The sequence below is a fragment of the Budorcas taxicolor genome, chromosome 19 (genome assembly GCF_023091745.1).
Source record: "Budorcas taxicolor isolate Tak-1 chromosome 19, Takin1.1, whole genome shotgun sequence".
Taxonomy (NCBI): Eukaryota; Metazoa; Chordata; class Mammalia; order Artiodactyla; family Bovidae; genus Budorcas; species Budorcas taxicolor.
Genome location: NC_068928.1, coordinates 39,849,640 through 39,871,239, shown reverse-complemented (window position 1 = coordinate 39,871,239; position 21,600 = coordinate 39,849,640). Strand labels below are relative to the sequence as shown.

General features: G+C 39.0%; 1 protein-coding gene across 1 annotated transcript in view; it reads left to right on the top strand.

Moving 5' to 3' along the window:
- Window positions 1-21,600, top strand: part of IKZF3 (IKAROS family zinc finger 3) — an 89,407-nt gene that overhangs the window by 54,660 nt on the left and 13,147 nt on the right. Inside the window, exons 6-8 of the mRNA XM_052658624.1 lie at window positions 10,669-10,929; window positions 11,974-12,141; window positions 14,156-14,272. Coding sequence (XP_052514584.1) covers window positions 10,669-10,929; window positions 11,974-12,141; window positions 14,156-14,272 — 546 coding nt within the window. The remainder of the gene's footprint in view (window positions 1-10,668; window positions 10,930-11,973; window positions 12,142-14,155; window positions 14,273-21,600) is intronic.

Below are 21,600 nucleotides of genomic sequence, written 5' to 3'. Positions count from 1 at the left end.
CACAGTTTCTGGTGGAGCTAGGATGCATTTCTTGCTTGCAGCCTTGAAGTGTGTCACTGGGCAGCTGTTAAGCAGTTATACTTTACCCTCAGGGACTAACATGTTCCAGTGACAAAATAGCTTATTCCCTTATGTGCTTTTAATGTACATTTACCTAGGACAAATCAGTACTGAGTTCCTTCCATTGTTTCTTAGTGCTCTATTTCCATCATTTGGAAAACAGAGAGAGGGGAATGGATGAAGCAGAGAGGAAGAGAAGTCCAAATAATGTGTAGCAGGTGGTAAATTTTATATTAGTTTGTATATATTTTGTTTTAATTTAATGTTTAAAAAAGCAAGAATCTTTTCAATCTTAATCCTTATATTCATTTTTCTCTCTTCCAAGAATCCTCTATACCCTTTGTGTCTGGTTGGTATATCTTAAGTTAGAAATACAATTTATTGTTTTCCTTTGCCATGGCCTAAGACACTAGCCTTAAGCAAAATTACAAACTGTGCAGTATTTTAGAAACATCTCCAGCCTTAATTTTGTACTCTAAGCAAAGAACAAATAATTTTTGCTCCTTCCTTCCTTCTTGACTTCTTTCTTCCCTTCCTTCTGTTCATTTGGTAAGTGGTTGCTAAACTTTGTACCAGCAGAGTGCTAAATGTTGAGGGTGTAGACATTGACATCAAGGAGCCACTACACAGAGAAGAAACTGGGAACTAACATGGGGCGCAGATGTGGAAAGGAAGTACAGAAGAGAGAGACAGTGCATTAGACTGAGTATGAAACAAGTGGAAGAAATCCAAGAGGTGGTTGGCAGTATCTGTTGGGCTCAGCAGGCAGGATTGGCTGAAAATACAGATTTGGGAGTCATTAGCAAAAAAAGTTGGATCAGGAGAATATGTGGAGTGAAAAAACCGAAAAGTTCAAGAAACAGACCCCTGGAGGTCGTTCACACCTAGGAGACAGAAAGACAAGTAAACATGGAAAATAAACGAGGTAGAAATAGAAGAAGGAATGAATAGAGTTCAGGGAAGAGGTTCAAGGAGCTGGGGCAGGTCAGTGGCAGCCTGCTCCAAAGTAGCAGAATAAGAGGGCCTGAAGCCAGACCACACTTGGCAAAGAAATCAACTAGAAAACTTATTATCACTGTGGGGCTTGGGGTTTTTCCTAATGTATCATGAAGAGAAACTTCATAGCACAGCTCATTTTCAGACTGTTGTAGACAAGCTAGGGGGTGGTTCAGCAAATGGACTGACTTCTTCCTTTTCATGTTGTGTGTAGTCGTTCAGTCATGTCCAACTCTGCGACACTGTGGACCATAGCCCACCAGGCTCCTCTGTCTGTGGGATTCTCCAGGCAAGAATACTGGAGTGAGTTGCCATTTCCTTCTCCAGGGGATCTTCCTGACCCAGAGATGGAACCCTCTTCTCTTATGACTTCTTCCTTGGCTGGCCTTTTTATTATCATTAAATTGGTTCAGGCTGCACAAGGAGTTCGTTCATTCATTCATTTTTTCATTCAATAAGTGAGCTCTCTGAAAGGTTCTAGGGACACAAATATTACTGAAACCTGGCTTCTGCCTTGATGATACTTCTAATCTGTATGTGAAATAAATAATAAATAAACATGTTAACTGTTGTACAGTTAACATAACACACACATGTACTATGTACAAAAAGAACTACTTATGCTATGAATATATTTAGAAGACATTTTCATTCCTTCTCTCACCCATGATGCTGAGTTTGGTGTTATGACAGTTAGGATGTTTTTAACCAATTTAATTGTATTTGGACAACAATTTTTTAATTTTTCTAAGAATTATGTTTCTTTTTAATATTTATTTATTTATTTGGCTCAGTAGTTGCAGCACACAGGCTTAGTAGCCCTGAGGCATATCCTTAGTTCCCCGACCAGGGATCAAACCTGTGTCCCTTACTTTGGAAGTCAGATTCTTAACCACTGGACCACCAGGAAAGTCCCTAAGAATTATGTTTTAATATACTTTAAATTTTTAGGATTGAGCTCTGTTCAGTTTTTAAAAAGATAGAAAGATAAAGTGAATATTCTATACACAAGAAAATTGTGAATGAAAAGAAAGCTTTTTCTTCTGGATTTATAAATGAAATATCTACCAGGTCCATACTTTAGTCTATCTCTAGTATGTTTAGGCAACATCTAAAACCTTAACCTCTTTAAATATATTTTTTTCAATCATTATTTTTCAGTGGATGGCAGTTCTTTCTCAGAAATATAAAATAATAAACACAAAGATTGATCAATAAAGTTCATAGCTACAATGGACAGACATGAAAAACTGTATACTTTTTTTATAGTTTAGAAGGAACTTCCACACATCATGTTTTTCACTCCTCACAACAATTCAAAAGATAAAGAATTCACCTGGCCTGATGGTAGCTGAAGAACTTAGCCCAACTGATCGGCTATAAAACACCTATTTTAAAATTAGGAAAAAATTGGAAAATGAATCAGGCTAATAAGAGGTAAAATATTGATATCAATAGTGTTGAGATAAGAGGTAGCAGTTTGGATGATATCTACTGCTGATGTGTAGTGTATTCTTGTTAAAAGTAATAAATCTCCTCTTGTTCTAATGGAGAAGCAAGAGTTGCACTGAAATTATTAAGCAAAATTATTTTTACTTATTATTATGGCAATGAATGAGCTATTTGATAGTCAGATAATAAGACAAAGATTAATGTCTCTAGTAAAATCAAGGGTGGTTCCTTGCAACTGTAACTTTCTTCATGTTTTCATGTCAGTGCTCTTGACTTTGAAGTGATATGATTTACTGATTACTAGTTTAGATTCTTTAAGGGCAAATTTAAAGTCTGATAAGAATATGTTTTAATGAGAACTTAAGTCAAATCAAATATTATCCAAACTGCTGCCTCTTATCTCATCACTATTGATATCAATATTTTATCTCTTCTTAGTCTAATTCATATTTACCAATTTTTTTTCCTAATTTTAAAATAAGTGTTTTAAAGTCACAAGATGCCTATCATTTTAAATTTTAAAGGAAGAGAAGAATAAAAACATAATAGATATATCAATGACCAAAAGTTTTACTTTCATTGAAATTTTATTTTACTGGTTAGAAAATACTAAAACTTCATATTCTCTACTTCTCAAAATATCATTGGTTTTTCTCCCTCCTCACTTTTCACATAAAAATGTAAATTAGAAAATGAAAATGACCCATAATTTCAGTGTTCTTGTTTATACTACAAAGAAGCCATTGTGGGAAAGAAGTACAGACATTAATTTTATAAGGAGAACTGTTCTAGTTAATCTATTTTTGCTATATTGGGTGATAGCAACAAACTCTATAGACTAAATACCTACAGTACATGTATTTCCCATTTTGCTCTTTAGTGCTTCAAGCTTCTAAATCCTATTAACAGCTGTCAAAACCTGGTAAACTATTTAGATGCTTTCACAATTTGTTTAATTGGATAGTTAGAAAATGGCATGCTAGAAAAGCCCACCCCCCTTTTCTTTTAGCCTGGCTGAACATCTGTAGCATTAGGGCCTCATTATCTCTGAATTGGCATAGCAAATCAGTGGCATCATTAAAATGCCACATTAAGATGATTAAGCTTCTTTGTTATCCAGTTGACTTTTGCATGTGCCGAGGATTTCATGGTTATGACCCCCAATCTTTGTAAAACACTTAAACAACATCCCCTTTTGCATCTTCCCTGTCTAAAGCTGCTATCTGGTTTTGTCCCTTCTCACATCTCTGGCAAACTAGAAGCTATTACTCCAAACTTTGTTCTTTGAGTTGGATTCTGAGATCTCATAGTTCAGAGTGGAAATTCAGAACCCGCTTTTTACACTGGGAAGTTCATACTAAAAACATACTATCCAAGACATCCAAGTTGCCTCTTCTGTTTGCCATCTTTGATAGGTTCTTCTCTCCAACTGAGCATTTTATGTGCCTGTAAAAACAAACTGAGGCACAGTTGGCTGAGACTGCTATTGCCCCTGAAGGATTTAGATATTGGATCCTTTCCAAGACCCATTGTTTTTGCAGTGTCTCAGGTGAAACCAAAAATGTCTACTCTGGAGTGCAAGCCTTTCATGTGATAACCATCACCCCAGGAAATGAAACCATGTGCATCAGCCCCAGTGAGCCAAGCCTTTGTTCTCCTCAGCCTACAAAATTCTCTCTGGGGTGTGTGTGTGTGTGTGTTAGTGTGTGTCATCTTCCTAAGTGGCCTCTAGAACATAGACAAAGATGGGAGCAATTGTACCCCAGAGTAGGTCCTTTAGAAAGAAGTGCAACCTAATCTAATTTTCTATGGGTTAGATTCAATTTAGACATCTTTTTTCCCCCCTCTGGGAATGTTTAGCAATTACCTTTATCAGCAATTTGTGGTTTGGTGTGTTCTTTTCTCTACAAGCTCGATTATAAAAAATTTACTCAGGAGCCTTTAACATTTTTTATTATGAAGTATATGATACATTCAAAAAGGCAAATATATTTACATGTATAAAGAATAATAACAAGCATCCATGGACCCACCACCTGGCTTAAGAAATAAAATATTGCTAGTGCCTAAGAAGATTCTTGATAGTCTTTTAAGTGGCAATCAAAGTCATGTGTCTAAGAAACCTGATACATATAATAAGCGACTATAATTTACAAAACTGAAATGGCAGATTATTCATATTACAAAAGGTCTGTTCTCTGTACAAAAGACTTCGGGTTACTGTGGGGCTATTCCTCAAGTATATTCAAGTATTTCTTGCCAGATCTTTAAGATTTTCTGCCTTTATTAACAGTTCAGGTGTTGCCAGTCACTGACAATTGAAAAATCAAGGAAAAATGAAGATAAACACCTCTGAATGTATAATATAAATCTGTGGAACAGTATTATTGATTTTATGTGTAGTGCTGTATGAAAACAGAAACAGGAGAATTTTTTGCTAGTTTAAAGTATCAAGGAAAACTTCATGGAAGAAATGGCATTTAAACAGCATCTGCAAGTTTGAATAGAATGTTGATGTGGGGAAGGGCATTTTAGGTAAAGAAAAGACTGGAGAAGAGGCTTGGAAAGCTGCATTTAGTACGATGACTACTGTGCTTCTCAAACTTTGCTGTGTATAAGAATCCTTGAGGATTTGTTGAAATGCACAGTGGATCCAGTAGGTCTGGGGTGAGGCCTATGAGTCTGCATTCCTAATAAGCTCCTGGGAGGCATGCTGGAACTGCAGATCCAAGGACTTCACTTTGAATAGTCAAGATTCTAGTCTAGAGAGAAGGGTGATTCAGGAAATCTAGTGAGATATGAGAGGGTCAGATCAGCTTGGGGCAGGTTCTGGACAGGCCCCTGAATGTCTAAATAAGGAGTTTGGATTCTGTAAATAAAATGAAATCCTTGAAAGTTTCTGAACAAGGGTTTTAGTATACTACAGGCTGATTAATTCGATAATAGGATATAGTCTAAAAGAGAGGTCATATCCACTGTAGACCAGTTAGGAGGCTAACACAGTAGTAGATCCATGTACTATGTATTTACTTTGTATGTACTTTACGCAGAGCGCGGTTCTCAAACTCCATCGTGCATAAGATTTGCCTGGAAAGCATATTTTTAATGCATGTTTCCAGTCCTCACACCCTAAAATTTTTGGGCCCCTAAAATTTGTATTTTAAAACCCCGCAACCTTCCAGCAGTGTCATAGGGAATACTGAGTTAAAAAAAAAAAAAAACAAAACTGTGTAACTTCTGACCTCAGATAGCTTATATGTCCATATGGGAGGTGAAGTGACTTTATTAGTAACTCAGAGAAAGAAGGAATGGATTATTTTGCAGCTGGGGGAACAGGGAAGGCATAATAGAGGAAAATGGCAAATTAATTTAGCCTTAAAAGATGTGTTGGATTTGGACCTTTGGCAGTGTTGGAGAAAGATCTTTTTGGCAGTGGAAATAATAAAAGGAAGAATATTCAGAAGTTGTTTAGTTTCATTAAAGATACCTGAGTATTCCAAATCAACATTACCAAGATAGTTGGGGCCACATATTGAAAGGTCTTTTAAATTCTTTGTTTCTGAGTTTGCATTTCATGTTGTTGGCAGCAGAGACTATTGGAGAATTTGGACAGGCTCATGATGTGACCAGAGCTATCGTTTACATGAACCATCTGGTGGCAGAGCATAGGATGTGCTGGAAAGAAGAGAGAAAGAAGGCAGAGAGCACCATGTGGAGGCTACCACAATAGATCGTAAGGAGAGCAATCAGAGTTTGAGATTTGGGATAATGAGCACGCGAAATAGTAGGGAGGAGAAGCAGATTGGAGAGAGGGTGCGGAAATAAAACCAATGAGTGATTAAACGTTGGGGAGGGAGGAAAAAGAGACTGTAGGAAAAAAGAGAGGGAGGAAAGATGACTGTAAAGATTCTAACCTGAGTAACTGTGAAGATACCTAGGAGGCCTTTGGGAACACAGGACAGAAGAAGGGGAGAGAAATTATGTATTTGGGGTGCTAGTTGAAGTCTTAAAAGTGGAGAAAATTGCAATAGGGAAGGAGGTCTAGCAGGGAAGAAGAAAGAAGGATAGGGACAGTATTTAGGAGGCAAAACGGGGAAAGGAGCTAGAAGGAAGTAATCAGAAGGTAGGCTTCCCTTGATAGCTCAGTTGGTAAAGAATCCACCTGCAATGCAGGAGACCCCAGTTCAGTTCCTGGATTGGGAAGATCAGCTGGAGAAGGGATAGGCTACCCATTCCAGTGTTCTTGGGCTTCCTTTGTGGCTCAGCTGGTAAAGAATCTGCCCGCAATACGAGAGACCTGGGTTCGATCCCTGGGTTGGGAAGATCCCCTCGAGAAGGGAAAGACTACCCACTCCATTATTCTGGCCTGGAGTATTCTGGCCATACAGAATCTGGACTGTATGGTCCATGGGATCACAAAGAGTCAGACACGACTGAGCGACTTTCACACTCACTCACAGAAGGTGAGGAAAGAAGTTTCAGTTTCACTGAAGAAGTAGGAATACAGAAGAAGAAGGAGTGGTGGTCAACAGTATCAAGGGCTGCAGAGAAGTTGGGGAGAATGGCACACAAAAAACCACTGGATTTAATCATGAGTTTATTGACGATCTTTAGGGGAGCAGATTCAGTGAATTAAGAAGACAGAATCCAGATTACAGGCAATTTTATATCAGTTTTGAGATTGTAGAGACAGTAAGCACAGGTTACTTTTGTATTAAATCTATCTAGAAAGGGAATGTTGAGAGAGTTTGGGTGTGATGGGATAAGAGGCTAAACTAAATTTCAAAGAGAATAGAAAAGAGGTGTTGGCATCTAGAGATCTTGAGAACATAGAATCTATAGGTCTTGGAGATGACTTGATGTGGAGATTGGATGGAAAAGTCATCCAGTTTCAATATTTGGAGAATAGAAGAAGGAAGATGCCATGGTCACTCCAAAGACATCATAGGGACTACACTGGTGGTCCAGTGATTAAGACTCCGAGCTCCCAATAAATGCAGGATGCCCAGGTTCGATCCCTGGTCGGGGAACTAAGATCCTGAATGCTGCAGGTACAGATGGGAAAAAAAGACATCAAACATTAGAAGCAGTTTGGGGTTCAAAACGGTAAGTTTGATGTTAGTGTGTGCATGTGTTAAGTCGCTTCAGTTGTTTGACTCCTTGCAACGCTATGGACTGGGGCCTACCAGGCTCCTCTGTCCATGGGATTCTCTAGGCAAGAATACTGGAGTGGGTTGCCATGCCCTCCTCCAGGGCATCTTCCCAATCCAGGGATTGAACCTGCATCTCTTACGTCTCCTGCTTTGGGCAGGTGGGTTATTTACCACTAGATATATTTATTATTATTTTCAAGGGACACTAAGTAGAATGTCCCTCCAACTCCCTTTCCTCTGCTCCTACAAACTTTCCTCCCAAGGATTGGAATGAATCTCTTAGTCCTTAGAGCAGACTAGTTTCTTTTCTGGTAGTTTTGGTGGACTATATTTGGAGACTAGGTGCTAAGCCCAATAATCTCTCAGGAATCCATTTTGTGTCTTATATACTACTGTATTCTAGTATTCAGCTTTGTTTATCTTCACATGGTAAACCATGATGAATTGTTGATCCTCAGTAACCATGCAGAGAGGCCATCCAGATCTTTTATCTAAAACTGGTAAGACCCCAAGAGCAAATCAGGAACTCTCTTGGTCCAGTAAGTCCAAGGGACTGCCTCAATTTCCTGTTCATGTGCTTGGATTTGTTCCCTTAGAGTCTCAAATACTGTCTTCCTTGTTATACAGCTAAGTCCTCAAGAACAAAAGCCAAGGACTTGTTTTGAGCTAGGTCGGTGTAGTACTGAGTTCTAGGTCAAGCCCATTAAAACCAAAATCCTGAGAGAAGGAGCAACCTTCTTATGTCTTGTGTTTTCAGAAAGACTCAAAACATTGATTTTACCAGATTTTAATTATCATGGACTACAGAACAGCCTGAGTCTGTTCATATTAACATTTTATAACCCAAATGAAAAGGATCCATTTCTGCTGGCCTTTTCTATATGCTGTTTTTGGTTTTCAGTAGCTGAAGTTTTCCGTTGAGGTTGTTTTAAACGCCTACATGCAAACTGAAGAGCACTCAAGCTTTGGTGGGATATCACCCGCAGCTGGAGTGATGGAGGAGGAGGAGGGTACAAGCTTCAGGTGCATCCTTCTGTTTAAAAAAAATTTAAAAAGCAAAAACCACTTAAGGAAACACATTCCATGTGAAAGCAGGCAAGATGTGTCCAAGGAAGGGGATGACTCTCTCTCCATGTAGGAAATAGATATCAATTCATATACAACCCAGATACATAGGATGGGCCACTTTGAAACACACTGGATGTTTCCTGCAGCCCTCCATCTCTTCTAATCAAAGAGTAAAAGGTTATGAACCATGAACCGTGGTGAGAAGCAGTGGAACCGTGCTGCAGCAATGGCTCCTCTGTTGGTGGTTAGGCCCTGTCTTGCTCTATTAAGCAAACACAGTTAATACAGATGAAAGGTAACCTTGATAGAAGTGAAAATTGAAACTTGAGTAGAAGGTAGCAAGCCAGGCACAGCTGCAGTTATACTTCCTCCTGTGTGGCAACAGGAGCTGCACTTACTGGTGTTGTTTGGAAGGGATGTCATTTTTTTAAATATCTTTTCTTCAGAGTGTTTGGTCTTTAACATCTACACCACTGATGAGGGAGTGTGCAATATGATATAAGGAGCAAATTAGACTCTATGTGTCAGAGTGCAAGAGCAAATCCAAGTTCAGTGTTCTAATTCCAGTTCATCAGCTATTAACTGGCTGTTTAACTGTGGGCTAATCCCAAAAACATCTCTGTTCCCGGATTCCCTCATCTGAAGAACAAGGGTTGGATCAGATGATCTCTAAATTCTCTTCCAGCCCTGAAATCCCATTGACTTGTGATTCCGATGCAGCATTACAATTTCCAGTTTTTAAGAATGATTTTTTTTAAGTGAGCATTATGCAGCATGTTTTATATGTGAAAAATCCCTTATAAATATTTATTATTATTATATCAGGCAAATATTTTAGGTTTTCTTAGTATCAGTACATAAATTTGCCTTCTTCATTTCTTATGTTCTTCAGCTTAAGAGTGTTGCAGCTCTTATTGAAATAGTACCTGATCAGCCAACTCACTTGGGCCAGCCACACCTCTCCTATCCAGTGCTTTCTTCTAGGGCTTCGAGTTTAGCCCTCCCTCCCTGGTGGCTCAGATGGTAAAGCATCTGCCTACAATGTGGGAGACCTGCGTTCAATCCCTGGGTCGGGAAGATCTCCTGGAGAAGGAAATGGCAACCCACTCCAGCCTGGTGGGCTACAGTTCATGGGGTCGCAAAGAGTCGGACACGACTGAGCAACTTCACTCAACTTGGGTATTGGTTATTGGTGCTGTCCCCTTGCTTAGGTTGAGCTTCATTTACCTGTGTCAATGAAAGTGACTCCTTAGAAGGTTATGTTAAAGGATTACTTCTCCTTTTATCTTTCTCAACAGTATTTCACTAGTACTGCCAGCTTCCTCTATGTTCAGCGTTGTCTCTTTATCAGTTCCAAGAGAGAGAGAGATAAGACTCATTTTAGCAGTTTGTGTACATGGAAGGGGAAGAGGCAAGGCATGGCTTAAAATCAGGAAAAAAAAAAAAATTGTTAACTACTCAATTCTCAGTCTTAGTGACTTAAATTGGGTGCAACTGAAGAATTAAAATAGTATTTTCTTCTTGAAACCAAAGAGCACATCACCTTGCCTTGTAACTGCAGCCACCAAAAAAGGTACTAAATCTGAGAACCTTTCTTCTCCCCCGGTACTGGAGAAAAATTGCTCAAAATGTTTTTTTCATAGTTGCTCTGAGCAGTCATAGCTAAAATCTGTTATCTCTAATTTTCTGAATGGCCTAAAATGCTGTCATCTATTTTGTGTGTGTTTGTGTGTGTGTGCACATGTGTCTGTGTTTTGCCCTGACTGTGGCTCTGAATTCAAATAATCAGTGATCATCCTAATGGTGTTTTCTTGTTTTGTAGATGTACAATATTTTTAGCTTCATTTGGTATTTGTCAGTTGTGGGTCTCTGTTCTTTGAGCTGGTTTGATAGCTGCAAAAACAATCATTGTTCATTTCTTGCATTTTCCTTCCTGCAGATGATTCAATGAAAGTGAAAGATGAATACAGTGAAAGGGATGAGAATGTTTTAAAGCCAGAGCCCATGGGAAATGCAGAAGAGCCTGAAATTCCTTACAGCTATTCAAGAGAATATAATGAATATGAAAACATTAAGTTGGAGAGACATGTTGTCTCATATGATAGTAGCAGGCCAACCAGTGGCAAGATGAACTGTGATGTGTGTGGATTATCCTGCATTAGCTTCAATGTCTTAATGGTTCATAAGCGGAGCCATACTGGTAAATAGTCTGTTCTATCCATTGTTCTGAAAACTGTCCTAATTCAACCACATAAAAAAAGAAGTGGTGTAATTTAGAACTTACTTTTGATTACTTTTCATTGATTTTTTACATGATTCTGATATCGCTTTCCCTCTCTGCATTTCCATTTACCAAGTGATTTTTATTCCTGCTTCACCATGCATTTGTCAAGCATATCACAAATGCTATGAGTAAGGCTGTAGAGATCACAGTGTTCTAGGTCAGCCAAATATTTTTCTTCAGTAACAAGTGGGAGTTAAATTTTGTGATATGCTTTTTAAGCATCTTGCATATATTTTGTGTAATTTTTAAAACAGCTGCTGCTAAGCTGCTAAGTCACTTCAGTTGTGTCTGACTCCGTGCGACCCTATAGACGGCAGCCCCCCAAGGCTCCTCCGTCCCTTGGATTCTCCAGGCGAGAATTCTGAAGAAGGAAATGGCAACCCATTTAAAACAGCAGATCTCCTTATAGTATTGGGTTCAAATTTGGTAGATCAAAGGATTCAGTTTTTATTAACAGTTTAAAAAATTTATTTTCAAACAACAAAAGGCAGTCTATAGAGATGCATGCAAACTTAACACCACCAAGCCCTATAGATTTCATCTAACATAGGATATGGAGACTTTAAAAAGCATTTTTTCAATTAAAAAAAAAAGCATTTCTGGCTATCTATACCTTATTAGGACTTCAGTCTGTGACTCTTTTTATAGATTGAGATTATTTAAAAGGAATGCTAAGTAATGCGAAAACTTAAGTCTAGAAAGCACTTCTAAAGCTACTCATTTTTTTTGCTCTGATCCAAGGCAAGGTGATAGCTAGCCTTGCCAGATGAATGTTTTTTCTCTTCTAGAAGGAAGATTCCTTAAGTCAGTCCTAGGCTTCCCTTGAAATACAGCTCCCATCTGATCTCACAATGAACAGAAACTATGTGAAAAATGAGCTTTTGCCATAGGCATCGAATCTGTGCATATGCTTCGCCAATTGCTGGGTGATCAGAAATCTCCTTTTTGTCCTTTTTAAAGGTGAACGCCCATTCCAGTGTAATCAGTGTGGGGCATCTTTTACTCAGAAAGGTAACCTCCTCCGCCACATTAAACTGCACACAGGGGAAAAACCTTTTAAGTGTCACCTCTGCAACTACGCATGCCAGAGAAGAGATGCACTCACAGGTCATCTTAGGACACATTCTGGTAAGTGAGAGCAATGAGCATTCCATATCTAGTAAATATGTCTTTCTCCGTGCCCATTGAGGAAACTAGAAAGAGTTAAGTGTGGAGGTTTTAATCTGTCACTCGGTTCTGAAGGGTTACAACAGCAGAGACCTCTAGGGCTAATTACACTTCCATTAAGACATTAATTGCTCTCCGTCTGGCTCAATGGGGATGAACATCTCCTTACCATCTTTGCACCCCTAGAGAACAACACAGTCAGACAGGAGAAGCCTACACTGTAAAAATGCTTTTTAAATTTTTGCAAAAACATTATAGCCATCAGTATTTTTATGTAAAACTTTATTAAAAGAATATTTTCCTAAAAATATACACACATTATTCATTCAAAAGTCTGGATAAAGTAAATGATGTACAGTTTGTAAGTTGTGTAAAACTGTAAACTGGGTATGAATCTCTGTTGAGGGTAAATTTTGGCTAATCTGGGCTAATTTGGGGAGTTTGGGCCATTCTGGTCTAGATTTTCTTTTTTTTAATAGATATAATTAAAAATACAACATTATATTAGTTTTAGGTGTATATGAGCTAAATTTCTAAACCAAACTTTCTTCTTGATCACCCAATTTATTTTTAATCTAAAAGATGAGCAGCAATAAGAATTCATAAAAAGCTATGTTCTCTCTTGATGTTTTCACTCCTTATTTTAACCACATTAAACTAACATTTAGAATTTCCCTCCTAGAAAAATAAAACTGGGTTTATTTTCAAATTTGGGACCTCATGTTCTTGATGTTATCTGACAAAATTTTAATTGAAGGGGGAAAAAAGGGCTTGTTTTTATGTTAATCCACATTCTGCTTTGACTAAAACCCAGCCCTAAACCCGCAACTGGTCACAATTCAGAGACTAAGGATTAAACAAATCAGCCCCAAGAAAACCCACTGTGAGAGATGGTAAAGGGTAAAAGAAGGGTTTCTTTTACAGCTCATTGTTCAAAGTAATGAGTTAAGGCTGAGTTTGGTCCAAAAAATTAGAGTAGTTCTTTTCTATTGCTTTTTCCAGGTAAGATCCAACAATAGCAGTCATTTTTAAGATTCTAGAGGACCTCAATTTATGTAGAAACTTAACATTCCTAGCCCCAGAAAACCTGCATTTATTTTAATTTGTGATTCCATAAGGATCTTTCAGTGCTTTAAGCCCCAAAGGCTCTATTTTAAACAGAGCAAGAGGACATGAAAATAAAAAAAACTCTCAGTCCCTAAAATTCTGAAAAATTTCTGGTGTACATTTTATTGACAAGTCAGAAAGGTGAGCCCTGCACGCAGAGTTGAAGTATTATTTATAACAGTAAGGCATTTGGAGGAGTTAGGAGAGTAAAGGTGGCCTGTACTGTATGGATGAACTTTTGAGGAAATTTTTGCTTTATCTTAGAAATTAAGATGAAGTCATTTTTTGAAATTCCTTCTTATTTCTATTATTCAAAACGATCCTCAGTTGGTTAGGTCAGTTTTTATTAATTGAGCCCAGACTTTGCTATAGCCACTGGGCAAAGACAAGCTACATTTATTGAAATAGGTCAATGCTCTAAAAAGACTTTTAGTGGCTAATACCCACAAACTGCAGCATTCTTTACTTAAAGCCAGCTGGATGTCACAGAATACAGGATCTCTTCCTACTTCATTCTTAAACCACATGAATCTCCTTGAAAAATAAAATGTTCATTTTTGTATTTCTTTCCTGAAAAAGCAGGATTGGATTTGGAGCCAAAACACTGTGCTCCAGGATAGTGATTAAGTCTAAATCCTTTCATTTGTGGAAGGAACCTATCCTTTCAAAGAGTACATGAGAATCAATCATAGGCCATACCTTGTTTCAGTGTACTGAATCTGAAAGAAATGTAGATGCATGAGTATCCAAGTACTCTGGCTTCTTTGAGCAGTCTCCTTACTAGGGGACAGTTTTCACAGGGCCCCAATACACCGTTTGTTCTATAACCCCTGAGGGTCACTGAGTGCCCCTTGTGCTCTCCTTATAGTTGAGAAACCTTATAAATGTGAGTTTTGCGGAAGGAGTTACAAGCAGAGAAGTTCCCTTGAGGAGCACAAGGAGCGCTGCCGTACATTTCTTCAGAGCACTGACCTGGGTGAGACTGGTGAGTTCATGCAACACCTGTTCTGGACATATTTAGTGAGCACCTGCCGTTCCAGGTGGTAGGTTGCAGTGCTGCTAAGTCGCTTCAGTCGTGTCCAACTCTGTGCGACCCCATAGATAGCAGCCCATCAGGCTCCACTGTCCCTGGGATTCTCCAGGCAAGAACACTGGACTGGTTGCCATTTCTTTCTCCAATGCATGAAAGTGAAAAGTGAAAGTGAAGTCGCTCAGTCGTGTCCAACTCTTAGCACCCCCATGGACTGCAGCCCACCAGGCTCCTCCGTCCATGGGATTTTCCAGGCAAGAGTACTGGAGTGGGGTGCTGTCGCCTTCTCCGAGGTAGGTTGCAATAGTAAACAAAATACAAAAAACCCTGCCCGCGTGGAGTTTATATTCTCATTGGGAAAAACAGACTAGAAACAAAGTGAAAAAGTAACACAGTTTTGTCTGATATTTTGTAAGGTAGTAATTGCTATTGAGAAAAATAAAGCAGGTACTGGGGGCTGAAGGTGAGTTAGGAGAAACATCAGCCAGCTGACCTTTCAACAGACTTAAAAGCATGAGGGGAGAGCCCTACAGATCACTAGGCAAAAGCAAATGCAAAGGCCCTGGGGCTTGAATTCAAAGAAGTGTAAGTAGTCCTGTGTGGCTGGAAGAAAGTGAGTAATGGGACATGAGGCCAGAGAGGAAATAGGAAACCAGATCTTACCAGGCTTTGTAGGCCATTGTAAAGATGTTGGCTTTTACTCTGAGTGAAATTAAAAATCTTTAGAAGGTTTTGAACAGAGAAGTGACATGATTGGACTTCTCATTTGAAAAAAAAAAAAATCACTCTACTTGCTACTGAGAATAGGTTGTATTGGGGGCAAGGTTAGAAACTGGGGAGTCCAGTTAGGAGGCCATTGCAATAATTCAAGCAAAAGAAAATTGTCTTGGTAATTGTAGAGGTGGTGCAAAGTGTTCTAACTCTATATAGTATAAAGATAGAACCAGCCGGGTTTCTTAACAGATTGATGTGCAATGTGATGAAGAACGCAGCTGCCATTAACTACAATGGCAAAGATTGAGGGTAGAGGCAGCTGGAGGGGTGGCTAGGGCAGAGTTCATTAAAACCACAAGTATTTTCTTTGCACAGGGCCCCCAAATCATGTACTTGTCCACTCATATGATTTATTGTGATGTTTATATTTGGCTCTGGGAATTTCATATTTTATTCCATGGTTTGAATTACATGCCTGGTGGCAATTGGTTGAAACACCAGATGTCTTTCCGTGTATCAGTTGTGGTTTTATTTCCTTTCATTCTTGAGTTGAATGAATTCATTCATTCATTCTCGACCTGAAACTTTTTTGTGTAACATCCCTGCAGTTGTCCTTTGACCCATATAATTGACCATCAGCCTGGTTGGGCTTCCTCACTGATAGCTCAGTTGGTAAAGAATCTGCCTGCAATGCAGAAGACCCCGGTTCAATTCCTGAGTCAAGAAAATCCCTCGGAGAAGGGATAGGCTACCCACTCCAGTATTCTTAGGCTTTCCTAGTGGTTCAGACAGTAAAGAATCTGTCTGCAATGTGGGAGACCTGGGTTCGATCCCTGGGTTGGGAAGATCCCCGGAGGAGAGCATGGCAACCCACTCCAGTATTCTGGCCTAGAGAATTCCATGGACTGCCTGCTATTTTTATTTGGTTACTTAAACCAGTTGCTTATTTAGAGTAGGCATAAATCTTCATGGGATTTGGTGTTTGATGGTAGTGGTTGCAATTGAATAGTTTGAAAATTCTAAAACAGAAAGATTACAAAAATGTGACAGAAATAATGTGAAACTCAGGGAAAATGGAGTGGAAATCTTGAGTAGTTTAACTGTATCCGTTTTGAGTGAAAGGAAACTTTTGTTTTAGATAAAGCCTATTTTATGGTGTTAGGAGCTGGCCAACTGAATTCCGTTGGTGTGCACTGCTTCTGCTTTTTATCCTGATGGCATGTTTAGTTTTATCAAGGAGTTGGATTTCCTCCTTATTTCTAAAGAGAAATGTTTACTCTTAAAAACCTAAAACTTGGATTTTGACATCTTTAAGCAACATGCTTAAGCTTAGTCAGGCAATACCTGGGCATCTTTACTTGAAGTTCCATATTTCAGACAATAGACAAAGCTCTTACTATGAGAAATTCTCAAGTTATGAAACTCTTATATTCCAAGTAGAATCATTAATATTTAAAGCAAGAAAAATTAAAGAGAGCATCTGATCCCACCTCTTCATTTTACAGTTGAGAATACTGAAACTCATCAAAAATTCAATGACTTGCTTAAAAATCAATAGAACTTTTATTGTTTTCATGATTAGCTATTTTTTTATTTTCAAAGACATATTGGGACATAATCACATACCATTAAATTCACTCTTTTAAAGTATACAATTCAGTGGTTTTTAATGTATTCACAAAGTTATACAACCATCACCACTCCAATTTCATAACATTTTTGTCACCTCGAAAGAAACCCTGTACCCCTTATCAATCACTCCTGTTCCCCCCTCTTCAGCCCCTATCAACCATTAATTTACTTTCTGTCTCTAAGAATTTGCCTGTTCTGAACATTCTATTATGAATAGAATCATAAAATGTGTAGCCTTTTATATCTACCTTCTTTCACTCAGCATAATGTTTTCAGGGTTCATCCATGTGGTAGCACTTCATTCCTTTTTATAGCTGAATAATATTCTATTATATGGATTCACTGCTTTTTATCCATTCATTTATTAGTTAATGGGCATTTAGTTTTTTTCTACTTTTGGAAAAATGGCTTAATTAGTTATGTATTTTTAAAGCTTATGTATTAGTTAGCAAAAGTAGAATAACACACATACTAATTAATAGACACTTTTGTATATATATTTGTCTTGATGGTCCTGGAGGTAGGGGAAAACATGAGTAAAATATCCTCTATGAACAATAAGTTCAAAATTAGTGATTTTGAAGAAAGGTTACCACCTTACTTCCTATCCCCATGACCTTTTTAGGAATTTCAAATTAGAAAAGTGATGATAGAGGGGCTTCCCTGGTGGCTCAGTGGTAAAGAATCTGCCTGCCAATGCAGGAGACACGGGTTCAAGCCCTGATCTGGGAAGTTCCCACATGCCTCAGAGCAACTAACCCCGTGTGCGCCCCTGTGTGCCACAACTATTGAGCCTGTGCTCTAGAGCCTAGGAGCCACAACTACTGAGCCCATATGCCACGACTGCTAAAGTCTGCACATCCTAGAGCCTGTGCTCAAGAGAAGTCACTGCAATGAGAAGCCTACACGCCACAGCTAAGGAGTAGTCCCTGCTCACCGTAACCAGAGAAAAGCCCAAGCAGCAGTGAAGACCCAGCACAGCCAAACATACAGAAATTAAATTAAATTTAAAAAAATAAAAGTGTTCAAAGAATCTTTTTTGTTATCTTCAGTGGTACAAAGTGATTCAGGAAATACTGAAATACAGAGGTTGAGTTAATTTGCATTTCATAGGTTGGTTTGATGAATGCATGCAAAACACTTAAAGTCTCAGCAAAAAAATAAAAGGCTAACTAAGTCAGCAAGTTTTGATTAAAATATATATATATATATTGTTATGGTGGTTTCAGGTTAGAAAATGTATAAAGTCACAGCTTAATCAAGAATGGTGAACACTGTATGTCATGTCTATCTTTGATATTTCAAATAGTTCTCATGATTTTTCCTAAAATCCAAAATATAAAGAATCTTTAATTGAAGACAAGCCAATCCTTTGATTATTGTCAGAGCTCCCTATAGGGTTTCTATTGTTTCCTTCTTAAAATTGGGAGTCCAGGTCTGGACATAGTGTTCCATTTTGAACCTGACCAATATTGTATCACCAGTGGTACCTCTTATCCCTTCATCTCTAGGGTTTTTTCCTTTTTCTTTTCTTTTTGGTTGCATTGAGTTTTCATTGCCACACTTGGGCTTTCTCTAGTTGCAGTGAGCTGGGGCTACTCTTCATTGCAATGCACAGGCTTCTCATTGTGGTGGCTTCTCTTGTTGTGCAGCACAGGCTCTAGGGTGTGCAGGCTTCATAGTTGCAGCTCATGGGCTCAGTAGTTATGGCTTGTGGGTCTAGAGCACTGGCTCAGCAATTGTGGTGCACAGGCTTTAGTTGCTCTGCAGCATGTGAAATCTTCCCCGACCAGAGATCGAACCTGTGCCCCCTGCCTTGCCAGGTGGATTCTCATCCACTGTACCACTGAGCAAGTCCTATTACTAGCTTTTAAAGGGATGATGCTCTACTGTGGATGTGGCACTTATTCATCAAGTGTTGTTCAGTCGCTCAGTCATGTTCAACTCTTTGCGACCCCATGGACTGCGCACATCAGGCCTCCTTGTCTCTCACCATCTCCTGGAGCTCTCCCAAGTTCTTATCCATTGAATCAGTGATGCCATCCAACCATTCATCAAGTGCTTCTTGTAAGTTGAAGTGTAGCCTACTGTGAGAGCTGAGCCTTGGGACAAACCTGCCCCAGTCAGGAATCAGGCCTTTATGGAAGCAGGACAAATGAAAAGACCTTGGATTGGAGACCAGTCTGCAAAAGAAGATCGTGTTGGACAACAAGACTCCTGCCCTAGCTGATCATTTTCATTTGTTCTGATAGCATTCATTGCATTCTCATGGACCAGGCTCTGTGTCAGAGCTATTTGTAAAGATGAGTGGAGGTTAAGCCCCTACCCTCAAAGAACTCAGTCTAACAAGGGACTGAGCACTGGATCTATTAATTTAATATAAAGGTCTAACAGAGACACATGTAATGGTGTTACTTCAGCTCAAGTTTCTATACCAGACATCATCAGGATACTCCCAATTCTGCTGTCTTAATGGAGTATATATGTAAAGAAGAATGAATATAGACAACCACAGATTTCATTTTCTCATTAGCTTGATCCTTATTCCAGAAAGGGACTAACAGCTGGTATAGAGATTCATTTAGCCTCATTTCACACAAATTATGAATACTTGGAGCGGGACATATTTTTGTATGACAATGAGTTCTAGCAATAAGAAGATTTTTAAAGTAATTGAGTAATTATATTTATTTATGAATCTAGAAGTCAAAACCTTTTATCTTCATCCTCATTGTTGTGGTTGAGATAATACAAGCATGAGAATTTCAGGAAAAAATCCGTACTTTTACCAAATAGCAGTCCAAAGAAAGCGCTTAAAATGTTTTAAATGTCTGTTTTCCCAACAGATTATTCTTTTTAGAAAGTCAATACTAACTCACAAGTAGTATTCATTGTACATGCTCAAAAAGGCAACGGTTTTATGCAACTTTTTTGCTAGAACCTGGTTTGCTCTTTGATAGCAATCTCTTGTTAGACAATTCTTATTGCATAATATCACCCCTTTGTTCCACTCTCCATCAGCTACTGGCTGACCACACTATAGAAGAGACAGGAAGCAATGTCTCTTATTTGAGCTCCATTTAACACTTCAAGATCTAATGAAGGATTTTGAACAAAAACACAACAAATTATATAGTTAAATCTACAATCACTTTGAAATAGAAATGACATCATGCAACCAGTTAACTAAAAACCAGATGAACTATTAACACTTGTACAGAGATTAAAGAGTAATTTATTCTATAATTTTGATTTAGTATGAGTTTGATTATTTATTTTTCCAATATGTCATTAAAATCATTTTGCTAATGAAAATGGTTATCTCCCCTCTATACTAGTAGGCAAGTAACATGAAGGGGAACTGACCCAGAATTAGTCCTATTCCTACTATGCTCACTCATGAAGCAAGTGTGCAAATTGTTCCTTGCCACCATCCCATATTCCCCACACCCACCCCTTGCAACATTAAACTGCCAAACACCACCCAGGAACGGATTTCCTATTTCGTCATTTAAACCCATTATCTTGTTGCCTCACTATCTTGCCAAACTGGTTTCCCTCTACTTAAATTCTGAGACATGATGTGGCAAGATAACACGTCTAGACTGTTTGTATAAATAGACAGTTGGGTCTTAAAGTTGAAGCAGAGGACCAAACGCCAAGTCCTTTTTTTTCCCTTTTCAGTCTACTGCTTGGACTCCTTGTAATCCCAGAGACTGTCTTGACTCCAAAGCAGTTCTTTGTGTTTTACAGGGTGCATCATTTAGTACAGCAGTTGTCCAATAACTGCAAGGCAATAGACTGAAAGTTTGGGGGAAGAAAATGAGAGTATCAGTTCAGTCGCTCAGTCGTGTCCGACTCTTTGCGACCCCATGAACCGCAGCACGCCAGGCCTCCCTGTCCATCACCAATTCCCGGAGTTCACTCAAACTCACGTCCATCGAGTCGGTGATGCCATCCAGCCGTCTCATCCTCTGTTGTCCCCTTCTCCTCCTGCCCCCAATCCCTCCCAGCATCAGAGTCTTTTCCAAGGAGTCAACTCTTCGCATGAGGTGGCCAAAGTACTGGAGTTTCAGCTTTAGCATCATTCCTTCCAAAGAAATCCCAGGGCTGATCTCCTTTAGAATGGACTGGTTGGATCTCCTTGCAGTCCAAGGGACTCTCAAGAGTCTTCTCCAACATCACAGTTCAAAAGCATCAATTATCTGGTGCTCAGCTTTCTTCACAGTCCGACTCTCACATCCATACATGACCACTGGAAAAACCATAGCCTTGACTAGACGGACCTTTGTTGGCAAAGTAATGTCTCTGCTTTTGAATATGCTATCTAGGTTGGTCATAACTTTCCTTCCAAGCCATAATCAATTGAAACTGTAGCCTTTGCCTAACTTGCCAATTGGAGAACACAGTTAATTTAGTAAAGATTAACTTAATCTCTAGAGTATATGCACATATACACTGAGGATTGGCATCATGAAGCTGATATTTTGAGTGAATGGCCCTGCAGGAGGGTGTTGGTAGATGGCAGCCCTGTGGATTAGGAGTTTCAGGGACTTCCCTGGTGGTCCAGTGGTTAAGAATCTGCCTTTTAATGCAGAGGGTGGGGGTTCAGTCCCTGGTTCGAGGAGCTGAGATCCCACAGGCCTCTCGTTATGACAAAAGAAAAGATTAGTAGTTTCAGGGGACTCCTTTCAATCGAATCAGAGTTGTGAAGTATGGGAAAATCTCCCCGTTTGCCTCAAATTATCTGTATATCCATCAACACTCCAGAATTTTATCTTTTTAAATGTCAGGCATTTGGTCACTGATTTCCAGAGTACGATTTACCTGGAAATGACTGTCAAGACAAGCTTGGTGAGTAACCAGGGATAAAAGATGATGTTATCTCTAAAGGTTGCCATTTAGTGGCATGCCCCAATTACATTATTCAGGTCATT